We start from the raw sequence: 24,553 nt of genomic DNA on the forward strand, positions 1-24,553 counted from the left end.
ATATAGGCATTTGTCCCTAGTTGATAATTTAACATATATTACAATCATTAGCAAATGCACAACTATTAGTAATAATTTCTATAATCATATCTTTTACTCTGCAATTCAGCTCCTATTTATCATTTATGTCCATGTGTTAAAGGAGAGTGAGATGGTTTATGACTGAAAGAGTACGATTGTGAAGACAAGCAGCTGAAATGGGACTTCTCCAAAGGATCTCCAGAGTAATGTTACTTGACAGGGTGCATAGCTCAGAGATCAGGGAGTTTCTTCTGGTCAAGCCACTGTTTCTCCACATTGAGAGGTCACAACTCTGCTACTAAAGATATGTGATTAGAATGCTGCAGGAAAGGATCACAAGACAAATTTTTCAGCCCAACCCAACTAGCAGGAGACCCAGAAGTAAAATGGTTGGATAATATCCATAGTCTTAGTTGGTCATACTAAGACTGCAGTTGGAAAGTTTAATAATGGTTGTTTCTGACTGGACCCTAAGGAAGGAGATGCTTAAGAACTCTACCCTAATGACCCTTCTAGGAATAGTGAGTTGCAAAAGTGACTGGATTTGTGCATTAAAAATTAGTTAAGATGGTTTAACATGAATGTTTAATACTTTAAGATTTTCAAGTTCTAGTAACTGTAGAAACCATGTATGATATCAAGTATACAAATATGACAATTACTCAGAATTTTATTTTATCAATTGAAACTAATTGAATTCCTATTTATTTGACTTATCTCATTGATTGAAATATATGCTCTTGCTTAAATTTTTGTGAATTTTGTTAGCAGTCAATGATTTTATAATAATGAAGTGAATTCTTATTGATTCATGATAAATGATTTGATTTTCTTTCATAAAATTCAATCATTTTAAAATAAGTTTAGATAAGAGTTATTCAAATTATTAGATAAAATTGCCTGTGAATTTATAACATGTCTTATATGTAGAGTTGGTTTTTTGTTTTGACTCATTGAAAGGTATCACATTTGAATATTATACTGAAGGGATTTTGTGAAAAGTCAAATAAATAAAAAAGAAAATTGTACTGGATGATAATTAGCCACCAAAATGTTTCTCTGTCATGATAATTGAGTGCTTAGAACTACTCTAGCTAATTTGAGAAATAATGTCCCAGACTAAAGTGCTCATAGTAGAATCTATAAAAGAACTAACTTGATTTCCAAAGAGAATAATCCTGAACATTGAAAAATATTTAGATTCTTTCTATATAACGCAGGAAATGAAAAATAAATTCGATTTTAAGTTGGAAAGAAGTTTAAAATGAATAATTCCTATATTCAGAAAGGTTTAGTGTGAATATGAATCAATTTGAAATGATAAACAGTTGTTATGTGTCATAATATGAACTTAGTAATATTCTCATTTAACATAAGAAACCTGTGTCCTTTTGATACATAGAAAAGAAATTTTAGTGACAATGCTAGTGTAATCTATGTGCACTGTTCCATTCAAGTAGAAAAGCTGTTTGAAATTTATATTAGTTTCTTTTTCTATGTATTTATTTATTGATGTAAAAGTTATTCTTAAACAAGAAAATATTTTGAGAAGGTTTATGCATTTATTAAGATCTGGATCAAGAGTAAAAGACCATAATAATTTACATGTTGCATTTTCTATTGTGTAAGAGGAGGATAAAAAGATGCAAAGTGAAGATACAAACTGACAAAGTGTTAGAAAACTGATATTTAAATTATCCTGATTTCTTACTCAATTTTAGTAAAAAGCAGAAATTTTTGAGACATACCTTTTCTGTGATCTGTTTCCAAGGTAATTATAAAAGGAAATAGCCTACAACTGAAAAAAAAAACTTATTCTGTTTCCAAATAAGATTAAAATTGTTTTTTTTTTTTTTAAATGAACAGATTTTTAATCATTGTATCTGTTGTTTGAATGAAATTGGATCTTCTTTCATACTAAAACTAATTTAGTCATCATCTGTTTAGACTACTTATTATTCGATACACTTTTTTCTCTGCTCTTCACATTCTCACCCTTGCCTTATATTTCAGTAGCCTTACTATTATTTTTTTTCTTTTGTTTCTCAGATTGACTAACAAGTGGCAAACTCTTCAATCTAACCGCAACTCTATGCAACAGTTACATCATGCTCTAGATTGCTTTCTTAATTGGATGGCTGTGGTGGAGAACAGCTACTGTCAGCTAGCAGATCATACAAGCAAAGAGGAAGTGTTGGAAAATGATGATTTATGTCGAGAATATTTAGAACAGTTTAGGGTAAGTGACATTTTGCTCATTTCATCTTAAGTTAACAAATTTCCTCATTATGTCCTGTTGTATGAATTCCCTGATAAACTTATTAAAAATATATTTAACTCCCAAGTGTTTGAAATGTATGTAAAGACAGACAATATATTAGTTTACTAAACTAGTATACAGTTTAGAATATCCTGTATTTCTTTGCATGGAATTATATCAGGAAGTAATGAAACCCTTTTTGACCTCATACCTTTGTGTATAAGTTGATTTTATCAACTTTAGGAGTGTGTAATTTTTTTTTTTTTTTTTCTTAAAATCATGTTCCCAACATATTGAAATTTATTGGGTGATGGGATCTCTTTACCAAGTTCATATTGAACAGTAAAGGCAACATATAAAATCAAAATTACTTGCATTTTGTGGAAATTATTTTACAATGATGTTGGAAAATTATTTTATTCAACTGGAAATCACTGCATATAATACATCTTGTGCATTATTTATAAGTTTCAGCTGAAAATTCTAGAAAAATCAATCACTTCATGTGATTTCATTATTTATTTCATGCTTGTTCTCACTGAGAAAAAAATTATATAACATTGCTGTTTATAACTTCAAAACTGTTTGCCAAAATTTTTTGTCACATATTTAGAAGTTGGAAAATATGCCTCCTCTCTCCCTTCCAGCCTCATTATCTATTTGAAAAGAGCTAAAGAAGGGAAAGTAAAGAATATGTCATATAATTAACTATACTACTTTTGATCATTTTGTTTTTTTATTGATCCACATCTACATGAAATGGATTTATTCACTCGTCAACTTTGGTTCAGTAACATTTTATCCCAATTCAATCATGTCCTTTTTGGATTTATATTTCAAATGCCATAGTTTGAGAATTAATGATTCCAGCTAACTTGTGGCATATAGGCAGCTAATGGACTACTTTTGAGTAATTCACAAATTCAACATTCAATATTTAATTTTACATTTCCACCATCAATATGCTCATAAATTTTGACAAAATTCAAATGCTAACCACTAGTGAACATTACACTGCATATGTTAATAGAGAAGTTGATTTATTGATAAATATATTTGTAATTCTTAAATATACATGCAATAAGTGATATCTCTCTGAAATAACATTTGATACCCAATTTCAGCTAAGTAGATTAGAATTATAAAGGATTACTACCATGTTTTAAAATGTAACGTCATTAAGAGGATACAAATTGTGATCCATAAATTAACACTAAAATATTAACCACTCAGCTATTGTTATTCTTTCTCTACATTATCATAATTAAAACCCTTTATACATGATAAATTATATGGTTTCTATTAGATGTATACACAAAAGATGATGCTGAATGCACTATCCCAATGTATGATGCAATATTTTATCTGGCATAAGTGCATCCATATAGAAAAAGAAATGACTTGTAATTGTGACTAAGTGCCACAATTAGAACTTCTCTCTCAAAAAATATAAAATTAAGTATAGCAAGTTATATTTTCTACCATTTTGACTTGTGTAACATGAACCAAAATGGATATAGTTGAGTCACACATGAATGAAATATTTCAAAAACAAACAAAACTAAGATGGAAGTTATACAAAGCAACAACAAAGACTATCTGATACTTTCACAATGTATCATTGTTATTGTAAATATACATTCATTTATTTGAATATTAGTACTTTCTGTAGTTTGCTACACAAGACATAGCGTAAGCCCAATATTCAACATGAGCTTTAAAATCATGGTAATATATTACCTCTGTGTAATCAGCCAAATCTTTCAAAAAGGCAAAAGCAAGTTGAACATGACTATGAAATATTATGCATTAGTTGGTGTAGTGTCTTTGTTTTGATTGTTGCATTCACTACATTTTGGCTGTGTACATAATATTAAAATAATATTAAAATCCTGAGTTCAAGTATAGTTGTGATTCTGAGTTTGATCCTACATAACCTTGTGAGCAGAATTTGGTGGAGAGAAATTGTCTAGAATCTCATCTTGTGTGTGTGTGTGTTTTCCTGAGGTATATCTGCAAGGATATAAACATTGGCAAGAAACCAATGCTTTGTGAAGAAATTGTCTCAAGATATATGTTCTGTATTAAACACTTTCTTGTGACTCTTATTGTCAGGAATGCAATGAACTGATGATTGGCCTGTTATAAACTTGTTCCTAAATTACAATATAAAACAATTAATTAAGTCGGAATTCTAAGGAAAGCATTTGAAAGAAACCAAAATCTTACCACCACCATTTATTCTTGCCTCCAAAAAACTTGCTTTGAAAACAACCAAACGAGAATCCACAAGACAAACAATTATTGTCTTACCAAAAACAACTATTGCCTTACCAAAAATACACTGTAGAACAGGCTTTATCAACATATCTGTTCATTGAATATCATCAATCCAAACAGAACACTTCATCTCTGCCCAGTTTATTTTAGGAAACACTGACAATCACATGGAACACTAAACAAACAAAGCAAACTAATCTCTATCTCTAGACATAACCACAAGTTCCTCATCCTCATAATCTGAGAAATGTCACTCTGCAGAAATTTTAGTGGTGATCGATATTTTTTTATAATTTTAAATTGATGGATGATTTTGAGATTTCAAGTGAATCTTTATAAATTTTACAGATACAGTCTTTATTAATTGACTCTAAAATATGTTTACTCATGATGGAGTACTTTTTTTTTTATATTTTCATATTAGAAAACATACCCAGATTTGACCATTTGACAAATATATACAAACTGTATGAATAACTTAATTATTAATAACTTATAAATTTCATTTACCAAAATAATGAACATGTGTAGCTAACTTAATTAATATCTTATTTTTATGTTAAAATTCAAAATTAATGCTGTTCATGTGGAAAATAAAATACGAAATTTCAATATCATTGATTTTGTTTGAGGTTATTATTAGTGCTTTAATGTGACAAGAAATCTATAGGAAAAGTGGCTATTATTTGCCTAGAACAGAAAATTTTATTTGCTTTACTTGTCTGCCATTTAAAAAGTAACATTGTTTACTCATTGTTGTTATACAAATTCTATTGTTATTTTAAGATACATTTACTAGTATTATTTCATTTTAGACTTTCAAGAAATAGAAAAACTCCACTTGGTTGTTTCTGAAAGAATAATTAAGGCTATGTTTAGAGTTTTGTTGGGTTTTTTTTATGTAAAAGAACATTAATGTTAGGATAGAAAAGAGCATACATGAGATTAATGGTTGCAAAAGGGGTTTGAAAAGAGAAAAGAAAACAAAAATATATACATATTAATTTCCTCAACGCAAATCAAGCAACATTTTTGTTTATGAATAAACTTTACTTATTCACATAATAAAGGTTTTCTAAATATTCTTTGTTTAAGGCAAGTTTTAGTAACTCTCACATCATTTGTCTATTTACAAAATAATAGTTAAGGTAGCGTTATCATAGTTAATACAGAGAGCATAAAAGAACTGACTAGGACTAACTATTCAAAAATCTTAAAGCTTTGTAAGTAGGATGGATTAGATATAATTTATATATTTCATACAACCTAAAACTCATAAGATTTAGTGATGCAGATATAACAATATCCCAAAATGGTTCATCAAACATAGCGATGCTTTCTTTGTAAAAGACTACTGATCATTACTCATTTGGTAAATTCAGCTGTTTTTCAGTTGACATACCCAAGAGTTATTCAAGCATGTGTTCATTATGTTCTGCTACTTAACTAATGGTATTTAAATTCAAAAACCTAATAACATTTATAAATAATGTTTCATTTTACTTTATAAGAATAAGTAAGACTTAAAATGCATTTATATAAAATGCCAGAAATGCAGAAAATCATATAAGCTTTTTTTACTTTCATCATTCCTATTACATTATTGAGATTATTGCATCTTTGGTTTTAAGAGTTAAATATACTTCATTTCTTTCTAGTTTCAGTATTTCATCCCCTGCTCCCCACTTTTTTTTTTCTGATTATGCTTTAAGGTTTATAAATGGCTATTTAGTTGAGAAATTTACTTCCCAACCATATGATTTTGGTGTTAGTCCCACTACATGAAACTTTGTCTTCTATTAAAGCCCTGAGCTGACCAAAGCTTTGTTAGTGGATTTGGTAGACAGAAAATTCCTTGTCTTAACTTTTCATTACAGTTGTGAATGAGCATCACTATCATGCAAAAACTATTATTTGTTTCCAGTCTCCCATGAAAACATGACTGGTCTTAGGGAAATAGTATCTTGCTTGGCAACAGGTGAGGTTTGGTGACAGGAAAAGCACCAAGCCATAGAAATGTAGACTTTAAAAAAATGATGATGTTTCCTGGTCAGTATTTCTGTTACATTGTCTTATACAATTCAAACGATTTAAAGAAATCCAAAGTAGTTTTTTTTAGCAATAGTAGAGAGGGAGAGTGTGTGTGTGTGTGTGTGTGTGTGTGTGTTAGAGAGAGAAAGAGTGTTTAACAAAACAATTACACCATAATACAACCATTTGTCTATTTTCAAATGAATAACAATGTTTTTAGATGTTCACTAAAATTCTCATTAGGAATAATACCTCTATTTTATTTTCTTATGAAAGTTGATAAATGGATGTTAATTTGTCTAGGCGGACAAGGTTTAACTTTTTGTTGTTCTTTTTATTGTATACAACATTTGGTTACTTCTGGGGTTTGGGTTTTTTTTATGTATATTTTGGAAAGCTGAATGTCAAACAAGTGTTAGACTTGGTATGTTGGTTTTTACATGTAATTATAAAACAGACGCTGTTTGTTATGTCAGAAATCACTAAACAGTATCTTATTCATTACTGAGCAGAAAATGAAATTAATCTTAATGTGATTAGTTGACAATCTTGTTAAGTAATTGCATTTCCTAAGTTTAAGTTACATAATCAAATTGATTAACTCATAGGTTTGTAAAAAGTAGGGCTTTTTTTATATTTTATTTTGGAAACATTTAAATCCATAATGAATTTCTTTTACATTATATTTTTATTCACATTTCCCCTGCCCTCCTTATGACATTCACACACACACATACACTAGTACATGTTTTTTTTTCTTAATTTTATTTTGCTTCTTAGTATTCATCAGAAACTTCCTGAAAAAAAATATTTTAGAAATTTTCTATCATCATCATCTTTGATAGTCTTTATCATCATCAATTCAAACATTCTCAGTACATGGAAATGTCAATATGTAAAACTAAATATTGTAGTTGTAGCATAGATAATCTTTCATAAAATGGTCTCTCTCTATTCCATCATAAGATCAAAGACCTAAATTACCTTGTCACAAATAATATCATCAAGTATGACACATTGCCTGATGAAGTCATCTCTGCTTATTGCTTTCCATTGGATTTGAATCATTATACTCTTGTGTATAAAATAGTCCATCCAGGGAATGTCGATAGGATCTAGTGAAGACATGAGATTTGTTTTTCATTATTTTAATGAAGCTGATATTGTGTCAGTCATTTTTTAAGATTTTGTGATAATGATAATGTTTTTTTTAACATAACTTTACAGTGTGTATATGTATGTTTCTAAAAAAGTTCATGTATATTTTAAAATGAACAACAATAATGTTTTTAAATGTTCACCAAAATAGACAATACAGAATATTTATTTCATTTTGCCAGTCTTTTACTATTGTGACCCATTTACACAAATCAATAATCTTCTGCATTTTTAAAAATATATTCCAGTGGGGCACATAACACTTACCTTCCTTAGGGAAAAATTCTGCAATAAATGTTGTTTTTAACTTAGTGTAAAACATATTTATAAACATTTTACTTTTCTTTTTCTATTTTTTTCTTGCTTCATATATTTCAGAAGTCAAGCATATTGTCTCAGTGACCCTTTCAAAATTACACTGTGGTCCCATAATTTAGGAAATACTACTTTATTAGCTCACTTTAAATTTCACTGCAATTGACTTTGCCAAAAGCAAGTTCTAGGTGTTGGTATTTATGAACCAATGTTGGAAGCTTAACATAGTTATTCAACTTGATAGAAATGGCAGTCAAATTTCTTTTAAATTACACTTCGTTTTTAAGAAAAAAACAGGACATAACAAGGAAAAATAGGTATTAAATGATAATGATGATAAGTTTAGGTAGTTTGACATAAAACTATGTGTGAAAACATGGAATGGTTATGGCTAAATTAGCTCTGATCATAGGTATACATGATCGTGGTTTATCTTGAACATAAACACATCATTCTTTTGTAAGTGTATGTGTGTGTGTGTGTATATATACAAAATGTTTCACTTAGACATAGTAATAACCTGGTATTAGAACTCAGTATACATATGCTTCAGAATAAAATGTTAGTTGTAAGCTAATAAAGTTCATTGCATAATTTTCTGTTCTTTTGCCATTGTTTAACTTCATATGTATAGACAAATCCAAGAGCAAAAAACAGAAAAATAAAACAAAATTCAACTGGATGTACACAGTGAATATATCAGATTGATGCTCTGTAAAACTTTTAGATTGAATAATTGGAGAGAAGAACATGGATATAACTTGCTACTGCAGTTAAGCTCCAGGTTCGGTGGTTATACGAATAAGGGGTCCAACGTAGGTCATATATCAGTGTGTGAATATAAGGATTTACTTTCTGTAATGAGATAAAAATCCAAGTCTGTGAGAAGATGATTAAGCAATAGTTAGTTTAGTTAAAATAGGAAATAGAGAGTGAATGTAAGGATATTGTATTTGTAGATCCACTGTTTAGGCAAAATGGTAAACATATAAAATTCCAATACCTTGTGAGTAAAATCCACTTGTTTTTAAGATTGGTCGATGCCTTTGTAAATCCAATATTAAGATTCCAATACACAATGAGTAAAGTCCGACAGTCTTTGGAATTGGTCATTCCAAATATAGAGTTTATACACAGTGTTATTGAATCAAGGGTTCTGTTTATATATATATATGTTTATATATTCGTTTTGCAAGATTTTTGATGTGAAATCCTGTGTTGAAACAGATATTGTTGCATTTGGGGATGGTCATGTTGCCAGTTTAGCCAATAAAAACACACGCTCTATATATTTGGTGTTACTTTGCTTCAGCTTTATTTTACATTAATCCTATTTCGGCCAGAGTTCTTTCGTCAGACTTTTGTGACCTCATCAGTGGTCCTTTGCTTTCTTCTTTCTTATTTGTGTGTCTTTCCTTACTAACGATCAGCCATTTTGCCAAAACCTCTTTCTAGCATATTGGATGTCCACTTAGTGGTCATCCCTTCTTATATGCATGTAATACAATTTTTCTGAATTTTCAGATTTTTTATATGCTAGGCCACTGGTTTTAAATTGATGTTAATTAAATTAATATACAATTTATCATGCTCAGTATATAAATATTAATTTAAATAATTATGTTCTCTAGCCAGCAACATATACTGTAGTGAATTATCCTCTGCAGAACTGTTTCCGGAATTTAGCATGCCAGAGCTGAGACATTTGAAAATAACCCCAATGTAATCGGTAGAACTGTACGCACGTCAAATTTTATGAAGACAATTCGTGTATAGTTCTGCAAATTATATTGAATTTAGAACGATTGTACTGATGAACCACGGACGTTTTTACATAAGTAAAAAAGTTGATGGGGAAACCGGTACACGATTAATTCTTTATTTTGTATAATTTTGCTTTGTCTTGCCCACATATGTTCTGGTGTTTGCTGAATTTTTTCTGAAGAACATTATTCTTCTTTGTGGTTGGCTCGTTGATGACCTCTTTCTAGCATATCGGATGTCCACTTAGTGGTCATCCCTTCTTATACGCATGTAATACAATTTTTCTGAATTTTCAGATTTTTTTATATGCTAGGCCACTGGTTTTAAATTGATGTTAATTAAATTAATATTCTATTTATCACCCTCAGTATATATATATATATATATATATATATATATATATATATATACATATATATATATATATATATATATATATATATATATATATATATATATATACATATATATATATATATATATATTTTTTTTTTATTTATTTATTTATGTGTTTCAAGTTTAGGTACCAGAATTTAGCACTTACTCAGCATTACCTGAAATCCTTGGGTCTAATTGATGCCACTATCGCTCATAACCTATATATCTATATATCAGGTCATTAAGAATGAAATGTATGATTTTCTTATGCACTACGTTTGACAGTCATTAACTCTAGTATTTTATCATGGCAATTCTTTGTTTTACAAAATTGAAGAGTGACATCATCACTGCTAAATGCTATTCATGGTATCTGATTATATTGTGAGTTTTCTTTTGTAAATCAATTTTTGGGAACCCATGTGTAGATTCAAAATTCTTGTTTATGAATATGAGTTCCACTGTGGAACTAATGCATCCGAGACAGCCTGAAACATCAATGAAGTGTTTGGTGAAGATGTGGTGAATGAGTGCACTGTACATTGATGATTTGAGAAGTTCCAGTCTGGTGACTTTACTCCTGAAAATCAACCTCACAGTACACCTGAAACCAAGGTGGATAATAATGGGCTGGAAACTGTTGTAGAAGTGGATACATCTCAAACTACACATGAGTTAGCAGCAAGGTTTGATGTTTCGATTCCAACCATATTGGACCATCTGAAACAAATCAGCAAGGTAAAGAAGCTGAACTAGTGGGTACCGCATGAAGTGAACAAGCATCAAATGATATGTCATCTTGAAATTTGCTGTTCTTTGCCATCATGGCATAATAGTGAACCATTTTTGTTTCGTATTTTCAACAATAGCAAGCATTCTGCACGATGGCTGGATAGAGATGAAGTGCCAAAACACAATCCAAAAACAGAATATTCACCAAAAAAAGCTAATGGTGTCTGTTTGGGGGTCCAGCACTGGTGTCATCCACTATAGCCTCATGTGACCTGGTACAGCAGATGTATGCATCAACTAATTGGATGAAATGATGAGTGAACTTGAAATTAAACAACCAAGATTGGTTAATAGAGACAGGCCAATTCTCTTGCAAGTCAATGCTCGGCCACATGTTGCACAAAGAATGCTACTCTGTCTTCCATATTCACCAGACCTTGCAGCAACTGAATATCACGTTTTCCAGGCATTAGACAACTTTTTGCAAGTAAAAAACTTCAAATCTGAAGAAGATGCAAAACCAGCCTTTCGTGATTTCATCACTTCTTCTCCAGAATTCTTTTGCTGCCAGCATAAATAAGCTACCAATAAAATAGCAAAATCGTGTTGATAATTTAGGTGCATACTTTGATTAACTGCATTGCTTTTTTGTTGAGATAAAGTAAAATACACCTTTAAGTTCAAAATCAAACATTTCACACGTAAAAAGCACTCTCCAAAAGTGGCCGATGCCAGTGCCCACTGACTGACTCCCTTGTTGGTGACACATAAAAAGGAGCACTATCCGACCGTGATCAATGCCAGGCCCGCCTGACTAGCTCCTCTGCTGGTGGCATGTGAAAAGCACCCACCACACTCAGAGTGGTTGGCATTAGGAAGGGCATCCAGCTGTAGAAACATTGCCAGATCAGATCCACTTTAAGTGAGCAGTACTTCTTTATGCAACTATCCTCATTCATATGCATCACAAGTCAGTCTAAACCAGCAGTTTTCTCTCTTGCATGCTACATCTGATTCTTCTTATGCCTGAATTGTCTCTCAATACATTTGCATTTTGTTGTACATGCACAGAGAAATTGTACATCCACAAGAGCATACCATTTTCATTTCTCTCAAGTCTTTGCATGTCCTCCACATTCAGGGTCCATGCCTCACTACCATGTAGCATTGTTGTTCATTCACAAGCCACATACAATCTTCCTTCCACTTTGAAAACACCTGTTGCTAACAGATGTAATAGTTCTCAGAACTTTCTTCATCCTATTCTTATTCTAGCATCTATACTTTAAGAACATTCTCTTCTGCTAACCAGGTCACCTTGGTAACAAAAACTATCTACTACTTCTAGGCAGCCTCCAGATTGTACAAAAAAATTTATTTGCCATGTGTCCCAAGTGTTTATTGCTCTTGCATATTTTCTACATACAAAGACTACTTTTACTGTTAACTTTCCTGCGATTCCACTGCACCTCTTATGTGTCCATAGCTACCATTGGATGCAGTGTATGGAGTTCCTCTCTCTGTCACCTTAGGCAAGTGTCTTGTATAGCCCTGAGCCAATCAAAAGCCTGTGAGTGGATTTACTTGATGGAAAATAAAGGAAGCATGGTGTGTGTGTGTGCGTGCGCACGCACGTGTGCATGTGTCCGCCTCACATCTCATACTAGTAAATGAGTGTCACTTTCACACAAGCAGTATTATTCATTTCCAGTGTTCTGGAAAATACGGGGAAATATTACCTTGCTTGGAAACAGGTGAGGACTGGTGGCAGGGAAGGCATTTGACCATAGAAAATCTTCAATAAACTCTGAAGCATGCAAACATCGAAAACTGGACATTGAAATGATGGTGATGATATACATGCGTATGTATTGTATACATACACATAATACTTCCTACTGCACAGTTTCGTTTCCTCAAGGCTGCTACACTGTTGGATGGAACTCAGAACTCCATGATTTGAAAGAGATCTTCATAACCACCAACCTGTCTCCTGGCTTACTTTTGATATGCTCAATCCTAGCAGATATTAGCTGTAATAGAAGCTTTACTTACTATTGCTTTGCCATAGTGTTTTGTAATTTAATTTTCAGTTTTGTCTTGAGCAGTTTTACTTTTGTTTTGGTGCTTCTTCCTCTTCAAATTTATCTGTCACTTCAACCTCCATTCTCATACCTTTTGGCTTCCTTAAAGACAGAAGACAGTTTCTTTTGTTCATGTTTATTAGATATCTGTGACAGCTTGTCTTTATTTCTTTACTAGACAGTTTTGTATTTCTACTGTAGATATTCAATATTAAGCTTTCAATTACTGAAGTCCTTTATATCATTGTCTTCATGATAAATATACTTCCTCAGTATAAAATCTTGAATTGTCATCTTTATTTTTCTTACTTTTTTCTTTATTCTTGATAATCTAATTAATGTGTTCTTAACAATACACAGTTATTACTTACAACTGCGACAGCTAAAATATTGGTACCTACAAACTCATTTACTTTTAACGTGCAGTTTACTTTTAAATATTAATTTGAGTCATCTTTAATATTCCTGCTGTATTTTTTCTTTTTCTTTTTTTCCTTTGTGCTTTACATTCTGTTTATTTTATGTATTTGTAACTTTGAGCTATTGTTTCTCATTTGCCCATAACATGTTGGATATACCTTCTTATCCTATTCATGCCCAATGTTTCTTGAACACACAAGGAGAATGATACTGTGACGATAATCCTAAGCTATTCTCTGACTCCTCTCTCATGATAATTGGTTATAGCATTATCATCAGTAATAAATTGTTATAACCATAAAACTTTTACATATATCGCTTCAGCTCTCCAAGAAAGATGTTTTCTTAAAGGAAATAGTTTTTTTTTTCTCCTTTTTGTCTCAAATTTTAGAAAGACACAATATTGTACTTTTTAAACTAGGGTGTGTTTGTGTGTGTGTGTTTTGTAGAACTAAATAGTGAAATTTTCATAAATTTAATGCCTTTAGGTGTATTTAACTACTTGGTTTTCTTCAGCCAACTTCAGTTTAATTTTCTATTTATTAATATAAAGCAGTGTAAATGATCAGTCAAGGATAATGTTATAAGTATAATAGTAATGTCTTGGCATTTTAATTTTGGAAGTGCTTGAAACTTCTTTGTTCATTTAGAAGACTCTGGAGGTCATTGAGTTTATAGTGGCAGTTATTATATCTCTCTAAATAACATTTTTCTGGGTTATACATAAATTATTATTCATTGATTAATTGTCATCCTTGGCATTTCCTTCATGTTATTGTAATTTAAATCTAAACAAATTATTCTACATTTTCTTTCAAAATCATAGATTCTATCCAATAAAACAAAAGAAAAAAATATCATGGAAACATTCATGCTGGTTTAACAATTTTAGTGGCCACCTTAAAAAGAAAACAAATGTTCAAAATAGATGGTTGAACTATATAAATGGTATGACAAATACTATTAGTCATCCAGAATTTTGTTATCCTGTTCCTAAAAATCCAGAAATAAAAAGAGTTACTTAAGAGTAAAAGAAGGTTGATCAATAATATGAGAAAATTTTTTTAATAGTGAACTGCCTTAAATTTTACATATAAAGCATTTTCTTTAGGGAAAAAGTAGATTATTGAAATGATCTAAATTGTATACTTGAAATTTAAATTTTTTTCCTCATTCCATATCATATCCTGCTTTATCCACATTTTTTTTGTAGGCTGATCTTCAGATATTCAAATTTAACATCGACTACATTGAACTCACCTATCTGGTTATACTTGAAATGGTTCATGTACACTGTCAATTCTTTTCTAAATTTTATTTCTACAATGCTGCAAATCTATGTTAATTTTAAGCACTTAGTGGGAAATTCTTAAGTTTATGCTTCATTCTGCATAGTGAGTTTATTTGACTTTATTTTACTGCTCTCCATTCTAGAAATAATGGGTTCATTTAAGAAATTCAACTTTCTAAATTGAAGTTCTTTAAACTGAATATCATCATAACCATTTCAATTTCCATTTTATCATGCTTGCATGGGTTAGGCAGAATCCATTGAGGCATATTTTCTATGACTAGATACTCTTCTTGTCACTTGTTTTTAAGCAAGATTTTTTTTTTCATGGCTAGGCTTGTTTCCACAGAAAATTTGAAATTAATAATACCACTAGTATGTTTATGGTGCTTGTTTACAACTAATGCACTTTGTCAAGATTAAGAGACACACACACACACACATGATGGACTTCTTACAGTTTCCATTTACCAAATCCTCTCAAAAGTTTTGCCTGACCCATGGCTATAGTAGAAGATATTTGGCCAAGTTGCCACACTATGGAACTGAATTCAAAAATATGTGGTTTGCAAACAAGTTTCTTCATCATACAGATATGCCAAGAAAGAATGATTTGACATTCTCAGCAGTTTGCATCCCTCAAGAGTCACAACTGTCCAAACTTTTGTATCCCTGAATTTAAAAACTTGTGTTTTTTAACTGCATAGGCTTTTAATTTTCACTATTGCTTTTTGTCTCAAAGCCTTGGAATTTGATAACATTTAGATATTTCCAGCTATTCAGTTTGCTCTTTTAAGCACATTGGTTTGTATTCTAAGGAAAAGATTTGTTAAAATGAATTTAATTTTAAGTCATCTGCTGAAATCAAATATTTTTGGAGTTCATTAATACCTTTAAGTATGCTTTTATATTCACTGAAAACTCTACTTGAAACATTTGATAATGTTTACTCTTACTCAATTTAATGAAAGGGGAAGTATCCATCAAGGGTTTTCAGTTTACCAAAAACTTGAAGAGAATTTTCAGTGTTTTAGTAATTATTTTTAATAGAAGCAACACACCACCAAACTAAACATAAATAAATAGCATAGTATGTTGGCTATTTCCTATACACTCAGAATTCAAATTCTGCTGAGGTTAACTTTATCTTTCATTCATTCTACATTAATAAAATGATAATCAGTAATGTATCAATTACACTATTTCCCTACAAAAATGTGTTTGTGTCTGGCTAAAAGAAAATATCATCCCTGTCAGATTCACCATCTTTAAGAAAGACAAGCAATTGCAGGAAACCAAGTAAAATTATTTTGATAGCTATTTAAAAGATCTTCAATGAAATAACCCTTTTTTAAAAATTGAATCAGTAAAATTTATAATAATTGGTATTGTTTGTTTTAGAATAAAGACAACTATCTACAAAAGAGTTTCATGAAATCTTGTCTTAATGCATGAAGTGAGAGTTTCTCTGAAATTATAGCCATGATATGATATCATGTAATAAGCTTAAATATGTAGTTAATCACAAAGCTTTAACTAGTCTATGAGAAAATAAGAGGCTCTGATACTTATTTCTGCCTCTTTAATTCTGAACAACTTGAAATTCAGTTACTTCCATATCTTATATTTACTTTTATCTGTATTTATCTAAAATTGTAGAAATCTAAAGATGATGAAAACTGAAGTATTTGGGGGTGGGGAGGGAATTGGTTAATCTTCTTTTTTAATTGACCTTGTCTTTGGAGATGGTCAATACAATAGTAATTAAAATTTGGAGTGACTTATCTGCAGCAAATTATAACTACTTGCAAGCACCATTTGATATTTTAGGAAAATGAAAGTATTGTATATAAAACTTGTTAGAAGCTTTTAAAATTAATTGCTGCAAAACAAATTGGAAGAATACAGTGATTTGTCCATTCCCATAGTTACATTTAATTCATGAAGAGCTTGTTAAAGGTGATTATTTTCTTTTAATATTAACTGCATTGAACTTACCATACTTCATTATGGTCTTGAAGCTTAATACATGTGTGTATGCATGCACACACATACACGTGTATGTGTGTATGCATATTAAAACCCAAAGTGCAATGAAATTATTGGCAGTTTATATTGGCAAAAATTGCTTAGTTAAGAAATATATATTAAATAACAATAGCAGTTAATTTAATAACTTATCAATTTTCCTGATACATTTAATGTGGAATGCGTTTATTTAGAATTAACAGTAATAATCACTGATATATTGTAGAAAATGATTGTCTTTTAATATTTTTACTGCTATTCTGGATTTTAAGTGTTTTATATGAATGATATATGATTTTCAAATAGCCAGATGTAGATGTTTTTTGTTGTATGATAAGGGATAACTTATAATATATAGCCAATTGTGAAATTAATGGGTGTTCTGTAGCTTTTCCCTCTCAGCACTTTTATTTCTGGAGAATTTTATATCTATCACTATACAGGATTTGTCGCTAAAATATAACAGCCAAATTTTTTATAAATAATTTATATCATAGCTGAATCATTTTGATTCTTGCAACAGTTACCATTTTCTTTCTCTTATTCCACTCAAGTCTAAAATTCCATTGAAAATTCAGTGAGTTTACATGACTGCAACCAAAATCATACTAACATTATTAATATTCATATTGATTTTAAATATCTGTTTTCACATTCTGTTTTCTTTACACATGTCAACTATGGTATGTTCTCGAGACTGGAAATAAAAAAAACTTTATGCAGATGCAGTTTTTACTTGATAGAAACCTTTTTTTTTTTCTTTCTTTCTTTATCAAGGCCTAGTATAAGAACATTCAACAATTTTCACAATTTCTGTCAATTTGAAATAATTATTCACAATTTCTATGATATAACAATACCAATATACACTAGCACCTGCATAACCTCTCTCCTCCTTTACTGCCATCACTAATCTGAAATTGGAAATAAGAGAAAAATGGGAATAAGTGAAAGGAACTGTTGGAAGTTAATTTCTTGTGACTTTTTCAAAGCTGATGTTGACTTCTTAGATTCTAAAGCTTATACACAGAATAAATCATTGTTCTGAATGTTCCATATTGATTATCTCTTTTCTTTGCAAAAGGGAGATCTGCTTTTGCAAATGAACATTCCAAGAACATAACTGTAGATATCACCTGGCCATAAGTATTTTGGTGCAATTATATCTAAATTGTAACAAAAACAGCTCGTATAACCTTCTGATTTTCATTCAGACATTATTATTTCTTCAAATGAGCCACAGCTAGTCATTTTGTAAATGATTATCTATAATCAAAAATAATTCCTTATGGTTGGAAGTTTATTCAAGTTAGTTCTATGTTAATGGTTAATGATGTTACCACCAAAAATATATTGCCGTTTATTGAAACAATTGTGCCAACCCCTTTCAAAATACAGCCATAAAGAAATTATATTAACAATTTCAAATGTTGTCTCAAAATTTTATAAGAAAAAGATGTTTTCTCAATGTTATTAACTAAATTGGTTTTATTTAGCTCTCATGTCCCAAGTTTCAGCCTAATTCTGTATCATAGGCGATAATGACTGATCACTTTTATGTTATTCATTGTCGATTGTAAAAAAAATTCCTCTGGGATTGATTGATCTATCTAATGAAAACCCAGTTGCCACAGTTAAGTTGTTAATTATTCACATTTATCTGTAAATGGTTGTTATGACTCAAATAGTCATTATTGACTATTTGTTTTTTTGGTGTTTGTGAATTCATTAATTTTACATCATGTAAGGAATGGTCCTGAAATTTGTAGATTGCCATTTTTTCCATTTGTGGACAGAAATATATAGATCAGTTGCTCATGAAGCAGAAAGGTCTGTAAATGTATAAATCAAATTAGACACTAATATATACCAACTTAACCTACATCTATAATTACACAGCATGATAGATTTAAGGCATACAATTACACAGCATGATAGATTTAAGGCATACATGTTAACAACAAATGCTAGAGTTGGGTATTTAAGTTGAACTGTTTTTCTTTCTCACATGAACATTTATAAATAAATATTAAATTACATTTAGATTATTTTCATTTGGTTGGCATCCCGATTTAGTTCATGTTTAATATTTATTACATAGTTGTCAACAAATTTGAAAGTTTTTCTGAAACACATTACCTTAAAATATGGAGTTGATCCAGAAATAAGGGAACACATTTTACTCTAAACATTTCATTAAATTACATCTTGTCAGAAATATTTGCATGGCCCTACCAAATGAATGATATTACCAATCTTTATTTTAATAGTTGATCTTGAAAAATATATCTGTCTACTGTTCTTTGATTACCCCTAATATCCAAAGAACATTATCAGTATTTGTGGGGTTTCTTAAGATTTACTTCATCTTTTATATTGGAATCTGATCTGAATTCTTTTAATACTTTTAAATATTTCTTTATCTTGCTAAATACTTCAATCCCTCCTACAAACTTAATCAGCTTTTGTTATATGCTAGGCACTATTGATTTTTAACAGATGTATCTGTTTTTAAAAAGTAAAAATATTGAATTCTTTAATGTATATAAAAGAAATATACCCTCTTTTTATGTGTGTATGTATGTATGTATATATATATATATTTCTTACAGAAAATCAGTTGCAAACCTTTAAAGACTTGAATTTCATTGCTATTAACTGCAATACTAGTTAATATTCAAGGGATAAAATTAAATTTATGATTCCTTCTATTTTCTTTTAATTCTAAAATCAGATCTTTTTTACTCATCTGTAGTGGAGATAAAATATTGGGTTATTTATTCAGTGAAAGAAAGAAATTATGATTAAAATAAGAATGTTGTTTACTTTTAAAATCTTGTAAATTTATGTTAATAATGATGGTATTAATCCTTAGTTCAATACTTCAAATGATCTTACTTAGGAACTGTATTCATAAAAGTTTTAAAAACTACACTGTCTTATGTAGCACAGTCTAGAAATAGATGGAATTGTTAATGTTGAGAAAGGAATGACAGCTCTCCATCTGTTAGATCCTGAATGATTGAAATAGCTGAAATGAAATATGGATAAAGAGTTTTTTAATAATTATATACCAAAGGAGTTTAACAAGTATTCAAGATAGTTGACTTACCTGAAGCTGTAGTCATATAATTTCTTCATTGTCATCAATAGCATTGTTATTCATCCCCATTTTAATGTCTTCATGTTTTGTTTTATATTTTATGTCATTAAAGGTTTTCCTTCCATATTTGCGTCAACTTACAGGGGTATTGGAAAGTTCATGGCTTCGGGTTAAAGAAAATACAGGAGGATCAGTTAATTATGATCTTATTCAACATATTCCTCTCTCAGATCCACAGTTATTGCAGTGGTCCTTCAGTTTTTCTAAGCCCTGTAAAAGAACGCAAAAGGTTGGGCCTCCAACCAGACCTTTCATGATATCTTTCAAGCCAGGAACTTTTCAACACCCCATCGTATGCTTTTTTTAAAAATAAGTTTGGTCTGAAGGAAGGGACTTTCTCTAATGGCTTTCACAGGATCTCTAATATGGTCTACTTTTGTACATACCTAGAAACCCTTTGTTACAATCAGTACTAGTAATATCATCTTAAAAGCTAAACTCTGTTACTTCTAGCAAAAGCAATCAAAATGCCCCATTGTCTTGTTGCTCCAGTTGTGGTTCTTTATCAGAGTTCCAGAGAATCCTCTATACTTTTTGCATGCTTATTGTTTACTTTGACTATAAAGTGTTGATCTGCTTATCTTCTTTTCTACATATTCAGAAAAATCATCTACAAGATTGAACTTGACCGAATAAGAGTGCTCCTTTATGTTCATCCAATCTGCCAGAACTATCAGTCCAATTTCTCTTGCATCATGTCATAGCATCATTAAGCTGATCATCATTAACCCAACAAAAAAAAAAGGGAACAAGTTGAAAACAAAACTATTCAAATATTAATAAAGGCAACTATTTAAAATTAACTTAATTAAAGGAAGCCTTATTTGAAGATAAATTTGAAACAAACTTAGAAATATCACCATTCTTAAACAGTAGACTTAATGAAGTTGGAAGCATTCATTGAGTGTACTTCAAGATATACAAAAAGAGAAAATAGACATGTGGAATGCCTTTTGACCATAAGTTTATTAGATCAGGGCTGACCTAACAACAACAACAATAACCAGATGAAGCAGTAATGTCACCTACTATGTCATCTTCTACTGAACTATTTTAATGTTTTCTTTTTGTTCTAAACCAATATGGATAGAGTATCTAGAGTGTCTGTGTTTCCATAGTCAAATGAATGTTGCAAATCACCGCAATAATCGAATGGACCCCATTAGCAACCTAATTAGATAAGGAATCAACACTGTTCCACTTCATTTATGTTTTTTTCTGTTTCTTGATTTTGTCTAGAACTAAGTTGTCATGGTAATATAGTATAGATTCACATGAACTTATCTTTCTGTCTCTGCTTCTAATCTTTATACTAAATAAAATACCCATTATCTTCTGATCCAGTTTGATGCAAAATTATCGACCCCTGCAAATAACATCCTCAACTTCTTTTATTTAAATATGATGATCTCTTTTTAGTTCATTATTTGAATTGCTTCATAAATATAAGGCCATTGATCTACTCCCAAAATTACTTAGTAATCGTCCATCCTTACTATACATTATGTTTGCAAATGACATGGAATTCAAAACTATTGATCATTGGTGATATATATTTAATATATTGGGAATGTTTGCCAACTTTTGGAGATTTTCTCCAAAAAAAAAAAATGTATGTACTAGCTTTTAAAATTCAACAAGTGGCTTCCAATTCCATTTTAGTTTACTGCTTCTTAAGGGCAGTGAAATTTCAAAATTTCTTTCAGCTTTATCTCCAAGTATAATTTTAATTAGCTGCCATCATTGAGTGGTTTCATTTTTATAGAGGGTGAAGGTAATAGTTTTGCAGTTTCAAATTGTACCCTTTTCTTTTAACAGAGAACCTTTCTATCTACTAAACAATACAATAAGTTAGTTGGTGGCTGGGTTAGTGATGATTAGTTCATTGACCTGTAGTAATGGGTTCAAATCATACTATAGCTACCTTTATCATTTCATCTTTCTGTGTGTCAGTAAAATAAATATTTGCAATAAATGTATTAGGGTAAGTGGTCAAATATTGATCCATATCAAACATTGAGTTTATAAATCACTTTTCTGTCAGCTATTTCTGCTTGATTAGAACTGACCAGTGTTACACAACTGCAACAACAACAATCATTGTTCATTCTGCAGTGATAGCCATTCAAATCCACACGCCATCTAGTTAAATTCATTTTCCTTTACAAAGACATCAAACCTATGCACAACTGTATTCTGAAAGAAAACAAAAAAGGAAGGAATGAAGGTTGTTTACATACAAAGAGTAGGTACTATTGGGGCTTTTTGACTTTTGTGTTGCTTCATTTTCTTAATATGGAAATTTTCTTTCTAGTGCAGAAAACAAGGAGACTATTTTTTTTTTTTTTTTTTTTTTTTTAATTCTCTTGTAAGAATCATTCATAAACTGTCATTTTTCAATGTAGCTGTTGATAAAAATAGCTACCCCCACCCAATATATTTTGTGATTTGTAGATTATTGTTTTTGTTGTTGTTATTTTACCTAAAGTCAGAATTAACAGTTGGCTATTTGATTTTATAGTTCTGCACATTATGATTAATAATCAACGTTATCTTAATCTCTTCTAATCAATGAAACATGATTCTTGTGGATTTTTTTCCTTGTTTTACTTCATCATCATCAACCACCAGTGTATATATACACATGCATGCATGCACTCACACAAACACACACTCATTAATCAGCTTCTTAAGATTTTGCATTCTTGAAAATGGAGCAATGTAGCTGTCTATTTTTCATCAGCTTAGGTAGTATATGAGGACACTGCTGTACAGAAACAGCAAAGCTGATACTAACAAATGCAAGGCAAGCCCTTGTGGTTGTTACAGAAGAGGAGAAGGGAGAGGCTAGTGCTGGTGTGGTGAGGAGCTGCTAACAAAAAGCTCTGAAGGCAGACTTTCATTCATCATTCCATCAATTAAAACTTACCTCTCAGTTCTGTGCCTTCCTTCTATCTACCTCTGTAGTTCTCACTGCCACTGCCCACGTATCCCCCATAACATATGCATCCCTTTCCTCTTTCCCTATGCTCATCATTCTAATATTGTATAATCCACAGAAAGCAAACATGATGTAAAAAGATTCTCTATTTTTGTTGTTGTTATATCTATCTACTGCTAGAACTGATGCTTGCCTAGAAAATGTTGGATTGACTACTGTATTACAGCAGCAGCAACAGCGTCTTCAACATGTACAACATTTCTGCCTCATTTTATCGGGGAAAAAAATCTGTCTCCATTTAGCTGTTGCTATTACTGTCCGTGTGATTGCATTAAGTCCTTGCTTTCACAACAAGCACTACTCCTGTTACCAGACCTGTTGTTGCTATACATATATATATTGAGAGAGAGAGAGAGAGAGAGAGATAAATATATATATATATACATAGAACAGTTACAGATCACTCCCCACCTACATTATCCTTCTTGTCATCATCATCATCTGGTTGTTGTGAGGAATGGTTCTATTAGGTTGGCTAACCCATTGACGACGACTACGACTATCATGAGAGGTGCTCGGCCTGGCTGGTATGAAGAGGCATGGTCGCTATGGAGGTGGGAGGCCATCCTACCCTCTATTGTACAGATACCTGTACCTGCGGGCACGGCTTCAGTCACTGATATATGCCAGGCAGGTAGGTAAAAGTTGTCATCCTCCATTTCTTTCTATATCTTGTCTTGTTGTGTTCTGTCTATTGCATAATGTATATAATTCCTACATTTGACCGACAAGGTAACATCTCAACCACTCTCAGCATTCGAAATTTGCACCTACACATATGTGTAGACATGTGCATGCACAATTGTATAAGTATATATGTATGTGTGTGTGTGTGTCTGCTCATGCATACACACACATGCTGCACACAGATTTGAGTACAACATAAATATACTCTCTTCTCATGCACATACATACTCTAACCATATTGATTGCCAGTTTGGTTGTATTTTTATTTGTTTTTATATACAGTTGTTTCTTGACAATACTTTAAATTCAGTATATCAGACTGACCAAACTCGTGTAGATGGCTTTATGCCATTCACTGTACCACTAACCTTATTTACTATTATAAGACAAACTTTTAGGCTTTCAAATTTGTTTATCTATTCGAAGCTAAAATTTTGTATAATATACACTTCAAAATTTTACATAACTTTTTATATAGATTTTTTTCTTAAAGTTATCTTATTTTAGCTTTCTTTAATATTTTTTCATTACTGTTATTGACTTCTGTCCATTAAAATTTCTCTTCATTGTAAATATCTCACAATGTTATGTGATGTAAATGAATTATTTTGATAGTTCTATCAAAAGAAAACAGATTTCATGCTCTTGTGACATCACCGTCAATGTAAATATTTAATGTTAATTTCATCTAACTTTGACAAACTTTAGATTAATATTAAAATAATAATTTTTTACTTTTTCCAATTTCTACTCTTCTGTTTTTTTTTGTTTGAATATTTTGGGTTTATATTTATTTATATTTTTTTGTTTTTCCCCACTTCTTCTTAAGTTACTTTTAATTATTTATTATTTATGCTGTGAAAAATTAAAGCAATAACTATTTTAAAAAAGAATTTGTTCATCTTTTCAATAATAAATCTCATACCTCAAAAACAGGAAA

The 24,553-nt window shown here is 30.7% G+C and overlaps 1 protein-coding gene and 1 long non-coding RNA gene across 15 annotated transcripts in view; one reads left to right on the forward strand and one right to left on the reverse strand.

The window, feature by feature from the left end:
• The window catches only part of LOC106873450 (dystrophin), a 712,951-nt gene that overhangs the window by 523,031 nt on the left and 165,367 nt on the right, over window positions 1-24,553 (forward strand). For all 13 annotated transcript variants that reach the window (XM_089343243.1, XM_089343268.1, XM_089343278.1 and 10 more), the window contains one exon: window positions 2,071-2,260. In XM_089343243.1, the coding sequence (XP_089199369.1) occupies window positions 2,071-2,260 (190 nt within the window). The remainder of the gene's footprint in view (window positions 1-2,070; window positions 2,261-24,553) is intronic.
• LOC106873451 (uncharacterized) lies at window positions 4,257-23,316 on the reverse strand. 2 transcript variants are annotated; one of them, XR_008266700.2, is made up of 4 exons: window positions 22,855-23,316; window positions 19,875-22,121; window positions 7,577-7,707; window positions 4,257-4,437 (listed from the first exon to the last, which is right to left on the reverse strand). It is a non-coding gene; the product is annotated as an uncharacterized LOC106873451 (long non-coding RNA). The 2 variants fall into 2 exon arrangements; XR_016238623.1 differs by lacking the exon at window positions 4,257-4,437 and adding an exon at window positions 5,233-5,412.

This window comes from Octopus bimaculoides, chromosome 2 (assembly GCF_046866305.1).
Source record: "Octopus bimaculoides isolate indiv1 chromosome 2, ASM4686630v1, whole genome shotgun sequence".
Classification (NCBI taxonomy): domain Eukaryota; kingdom Metazoa; phylum Mollusca; class Cephalopoda; order Octopoda; family Octopodidae; genus Octopus; species Octopus bimaculoides.